This window comes from Centropristis striata, chromosome 24, assembly GCF_030273125.1.
Source record: "Centropristis striata isolate RG_2023a ecotype Rhode Island chromosome 24, C.striata_1.0, whole genome shotgun sequence".
NCBI lineage: Eukaryota > Metazoa > Chordata > Actinopteri > Perciformes > Serranidae > Centropristis > Centropristis striata.
The window spans coordinates 8,471,514-8,477,513 of NC_081540.1; the positions used below are offsets into that span (position 1 = coordinate 8,471,514).

The following is a 6,000-nucleotide window of genomic DNA, read 5'->3' on the forward strand; positions in this document are numbered from 1 at the left end:
TTCTGTGACATTAAAGTGAATATGTTTGAGTTGTAGATGAAACAAGAGATTAGTGGGCGTCGTCTTAGGCTTGGGGAAACACTGAGAGAAAACAACTCATTGTTTAATCAAGAAAATAATTGACAGATTTTTGGACAATGAAAATAATAACAGGCCAACACTGTTGAGATTACAACCGCTACTAGTTGTAACAAATACCGCTACTTGCTTCTTTTGATGCTGCTGTTTACACAGCAGAAACACTCAAATATCATTAAAGTAATATTTTCTTTCTCAAGAACATTTCCTAGTGCTTTGCTCTGTAGTGGTGGATCCTGGCAAAAACAAAGGTATTCCAACCCAAGTCAGCCACCATCACCAAAAGCAACAAACCAGCCACCAAACCAAACGGTGATGTCAGACCAGAACACAACCGCTGGTGGTGAAGCTGTTCTTGTTTTGTCCGCAGGAGCCGAGCGATTCAGTGCCAACATCAGGGACATGACCGGCTACAGCCCGCTGCCGGTCTTCAAGCTGTGCTGGAAGTACCTCACCCCGGCCGTGTGCACTGTGAGTGACCCCTCCCTGCTGACATGCTGTTAAGTGTCTACTGCTGTGGAATAATATACACATAAACATGTTTGGGTTTCATACATATTCCCCCTTTTGCCTGTCGATAAGTCTGACATATGTGGACTTTCCATGTTTTTACTCATGTTATACCAATATATAACTTTCATTTTCTGTATCTCAAAGGCAAAACACAGTGCTTACATCCCACACTTTTTATTTTTACCAGTGGTGGAATGCAACTAAGTAATTTTACTCAATTACTGTACTTAAGTACAATTTTGAGGCACCTGTACTTTACTCTGGGCTTTCCATTTTATGTAACTTTATACTTCTACTTCACTACATTTTGAGGCAAATATTGAATCAAACATCAATAAAACATCTCATCAGCTTCATCTGCAAATATGCAACATCACATGTACAAAGTTTTAGTGTTACTTGCTTTAAAGAAAAGTTGATTGAAGTTGAAAGTTGAGGAGTTCATAGGAGGATTCTGTTAGCTTTGGTTAAATCCAGATGGCCGTTTCCTCCTTTTTCTGCTCTATATGCTAAGCTAAGCTAACCTTCGCTAACATTCACACTATGGCGGATAAATCAATCATCAAATTTCTCAGATTTTCAGAACAAAGAGCAGTCCCAGTAAAATGTGAAATAGTGAATTGAAATTAAAGAATAGTTTAAACATGTTGCTATCAGACTGAGAGCTCAGATTGTTATGCTATCCTTGTTTCACCTGAAATACTTGAGTCCAAACTCATAATGTTCTGATTAGTAATGAAGACTAAAAGTTGAGACGTGCTCTCCACATTCTCCGTGAAACAATTTTGTTAATCATTATGGTAGATTGCAACGTATATAAGTCTTTTAATGCCTGTAGAGCTACTTCCTGCTAAAGCTTGACATGCAGATGCAGGACTATGCAGAAAACCACATAACCACATCTCATGATCTTCATCAGCAGATTAATTTTACTTAGTTGCAAGATAGAGACATTCATTCATTGTTTTGTTGTTTTTTTTCAAATAATTTGGTTTAGATAACTAGTTTCTTCTTTCCAGCCTGCTTGCAGCTCCTTATTGCAACTACAGCTCTCATTTTTTGTGGTGTTTCCACTGTTAAAAAGGTGGAAATATTACTCGATTGATTACTTATTAACTATTAAAACAGTTGACAACTAATTTAATCTCTTGATCTGTTTGAGTATTTTTTTCAGGAAAAGAGTACAAATTCTCTGATTCCAGCTCTAATAAATGTGAATAATTCCTTGTTTCTGGAGTCTTCTATGACAGTAAACTGAATATGTTTGAGTTGTAGATGAAACAACAGATTTGTGAGCGTCATCTTAGGCTTTGGGAAACACAGTGAAAACATTCCCCGTCATCTCTCTCCATGCCCACAGGCCACCTTTGTGTTCTCCCTGGTGAGCTGGTCTCCACTGACCCTGGGGAAAGGCCTGGTGGCTCCAGCCTGGGCCACCACTCTGGGCTGGATCCTCACATTCTCCTCCGTCTCCCTGCTTCCTATTTGGGCCATCTACGCTCTGGCCACCACCCCAGGAACACTGCCACAGGTGACCCCAGCACTCTGTAATTAATTCAGTACAGTACCATGCCATGATGTTAAAACAATCAACTAACTGTGACTTTTTTTTTACCTCTCTCAGCGCTTCAAACATCTGTGCAGCCCTGCCACAAACTCATCCCTTGCCCTCCACTATTACCCCACCAACAACTACAGCCCAGGACTGCCCCTCAGTGAGAAGCCAAAGGAGGCGATCACAGACATCATCCAGGATCAAAAGACCTGATGATGGTCAATGAAACATTGGATGCTGGTCAGCCAATCAGGTGTGGTGCAGGGGAGGGTCTAGGTCAAGGACTAGTGAACGCTGCTGGGTGTCAAATGAGGCACTGGATCCTCAGAGGCCTGTTTCAGTTCAAAAGACCCTTCAAATTCTGTCTTTTCTTGCCTAAAATTTGGAGGACGCACATCTTTAGTAGCCCTCAATATCCCACAATCTACTGCAGGTAGTGTTTAATGGAACATTCAGGTGATCCTGTGTTATATACACCTGTTCTTTTTGTTTTTCTTTTAATGGTACAACCATGATTCAAAAAAGTTGGGACAATGTCTCAGTGTGATCATTTGCTCATCCTTTTTGACATGTATTCAATGGAAAACTGCTCAAAGACAATATATGTAATGTTAAAACTGATTAAACTTTGTAGTTTATTGTAAATATACACTCATTCTGGCATTGTCTTGCTGAAATAAGCAGGGACGTTTCTGGAAAAGTAGTCTGGAAATGTCTAACACACCATCATACCATCACAGATGCTGGATTTGAAATGTTGTGCTGGTGACAATCTGGAATGTCCTTTTCCTATTTAACCTGAAGGACACGACGTAGAGAACTTGACAAACTGTGGTTATCGACAACAGTTTTTCTGTTATGCAATCATGTTGCTTTTAATAGATCTCTACACCTTGATGCTTAGGTGTAGCAATTTCTCCATATTCTCTGAATCTTTTATTGATATTATGCACTGTCGATGGTGAAATACCTAAATTCCTTGCAACTGTGCATTGAGAACCTCGCTCCATTCTTGCTTGTGAACAGCTGAACCCTTCAAGGATGCGCCTTTAATACCCAATCATGCTTCTACCACCTAATTACTAATTAACCTGTTCACCTGTGGGATGCTGTGTGCATCTTTTGTCGGCACTCCAACTTTTTCGGAAAGTGTTGCAGGGATCAAACTGAGTGAGAATGAGTGTATACTTACAAAAATCTGTGAAGTTTCTGTTTGTTCCTATTGATCCTAAAAGAATGAGCAAATGATCACATTCTGTTTTAGTTAGATTTCACACAGCGGACGAACTTCTCTGGAACCAGGGTTGTACATTGTGTCCTAAAGTGAAACACACACAAACTTTACAATAGCCACTTTCGGCTTACTCCAGCTCATTTAGGGAGGAGGTGTAAGTTCAGCCTCAATGACGGTTTCTCCTTCACAGGGTCCAGTCCTGAAGTGGGACCCAGCTTGCTTTACCCTCAGACCTGCCCGCCCCCCCCTCACCCCTGTTAGCTGCTGCCAGAAAAAAGCCACACTCCTCAATGTTGTTAACTATATCTGTTTAAGATCTGCAGCTTTCCGTGTATGTACCAGTTGAATCACTGTACTTGTGGACCATTTAATGACAGCCCCTACAGCCATCCAAGGCACAGGAGGCAGCTAAATAACAACTCTTATGTTCTGAGGAAGTCAGCCTACCACTTTACTCTCTATGAGAGATCACTTCATACTTAGCTTCAGCTCTTCGTTGTAGATTCTTTGTTCTGTTTGGGTGCTGCTATCCTCTGATGGCTTTGAGTCAGACACGTTTATACAGTGATTTGTCTGGACTTTTTTTCTATCACCCTCTGTGATCGCCGTGTCATAGAGTTCGAATGGTTCATAACATGCCTTACAAGCAAACCGAGTTGCATTACCAAAACTTCTTACTGCCGATATATCAAGCGCTTAACTTACACTTGAGACAAAATGATTGAAATGTGTAGTCACTGTCAGTTGTTCATCCATTATAAAAGTAGGCAGGAGAGTTGTTTGTATTTTTTTGTCAGCCGCTGGTTCTATTGCACAAATTACAAGAGCAGTTTCTGCAAAATAAAAAGCGTTTTTGGAGTATCTTTGCACTGTACCAAAAATAACTATCATTTATCAGACTGGTAAACAATGCAAGCATTGCATTAAGTATGTAGTAATACAATATCAAACTTTTGCTGCTGCTGCTGTGTATACAAAAATGAAGTTTTTATTTTTATTCTAAGCCCAAATGTTTAACTTAAGCAGGTTTTTAATAAGAAGATAATAGTATGTCAAACTGTAACTTGCAGTAGAACTTTGAAGTGGCAAATGGAGAAATGGCTTCTATGCAGTGTAGGGATGTTTATATTTTTCAAAGAAAATGCAGTATGTAAATGTAAATAATCATGTTGGTTTTGTTTATCAGTAAGTAAGTGTGTTCACACCAGGGGCAAAGGAAATTATTTGCAAAGTCAAGAAAAGATGTGAGCAGATGCAGAATTTGCATCATCCTGTGTTGCTTTAAATTATTTAACTCCGGCAAGAAATGAATGTATGTGATGCTGTGTCAGGAAAGATTTCAGTGTTTAAATTCTCCTGTAAATCCAAACTCCATTTGCAAAACAGGCATTATCCTGACAAATCATGAAGTCAGACTTTTTACACATCTGCATCATTATGCAGTTATTTCTGCATACTTTTGATTTGTTTATTGCAATTGCATCACAGCTAAACTAAGTTATTTAAGGTTCCTCTACACTGTAATGGTGCAGCAGCCGCAAGCATCCAGCTGTGTGCACCTCTGAATGATATCACAACAGACCCCAACAGCTTTTGGTCTTCTAATATATTTTGGACTTTCACAGCCGGGACAAAGCAGAAAAAAAATTGCTATAGGCAAAGGATTTGCATTGCATCTGGTGTGAACAGTGAGCTGAAGCTTACAGTTAAATAGAATTTGTATATATTTCCCAAGTTTATAATAACTGTTAATGTCTTTTCCATATTTCACTTGCAGTAAAAACACACTTCAAATGTGTTGATTTCATCACCATGAGGTGTTTGCAGAGCTTCAATGGGCTTTAACTTACTGTATAGAACAGAATGTACTCTTCACTGTGTTTCAATCTGAAAAGGATGAGCGTTATTTCATGAGTGAGAGTGATGTATTTAGTATGTTTGAAGATAAATAGTTCATTTTGTAAACTTGAAACTGCTGTTTTCCTTGTACTATCATTCAGACCTGGATCGGGTTTTTTTAAAGGCTCCTCTGAGATTAATTTAAAACCCATCTGGTTTCTAATCAAACACTTTTTATTTACTTCAAATTGATCCAAGTGTTCTCATCTCTGTTTACACGTGTATACATGTGCCTCTTATTTTGTATATGTCATTTTCTTTTTTAAATGAATATATTTATACATTGTGGATAAATGAGTTTGTGTGTTCATTTCAAGCTGTGTGTGTGTGTGTGTGTGTGTGTGTGTAGGTGTGTGTTTGTGTTCCCCAGTACACCTGTGGTGGAGGATAGCTGTCACTCAGGAGATGCTGCTCTCTCCCTCATGGTAACAGATGCTAAGAACACACCTGGTTTCTACAAAGAGAGAGAGGAAATGAAGGAAAGATGGAGGAAAAAAGGAGGGTACACACACACACTCTCCATTAGCTGTTCAGCCATGACAAGAACAAGCACTGTGATTGCCGCTCCCTTCATCTGAAGCATCCTGATGGGAATTAGTGGTTTAACATCCATGAAGGGATAGAAGAGAAGGACGGAGAGAGAGATGGTGTGTGTGTGTGTGTGTGTGCAGAGGAGGAGAGTTGCAGCGCCGTGTGTGTGTGTGTGTGTGTGTGGAGGGGG

At 39.7% G+C, this 6,000-nt stretch overlaps 1 protein-coding gene across 1 annotated transcript in view; it reads left to right on the forward strand.

Moving 5' to 3' along the window:
- Nucleotides 1-5,573, forward strand: part of LOC131962738 (sodium- and chloride-dependent GABA transporter 2-like) — a 28,111-nt gene extending 22,538 nt beyond the window's left edge. Inside the window, exons 13-15 of the mRNA XM_059327788.1 lie at nucleotides 449-549; nucleotides 1,952-2,122; nucleotides 2,216-5,573. Coding sequence (XP_059183771.1) covers nucleotides 449-549; nucleotides 1,952-2,122; nucleotides 2,216-2,359 — 416 coding nt within the window. The 3' untranslated portion in view covers nucleotides 2,360-5,573. The remainder of the gene's footprint in view (nucleotides 1-448; nucleotides 550-1,951; nucleotides 2,123-2,215) is intronic.
- Nucleotides 5,574-6,000: the final 427 nt, after the last annotated feature.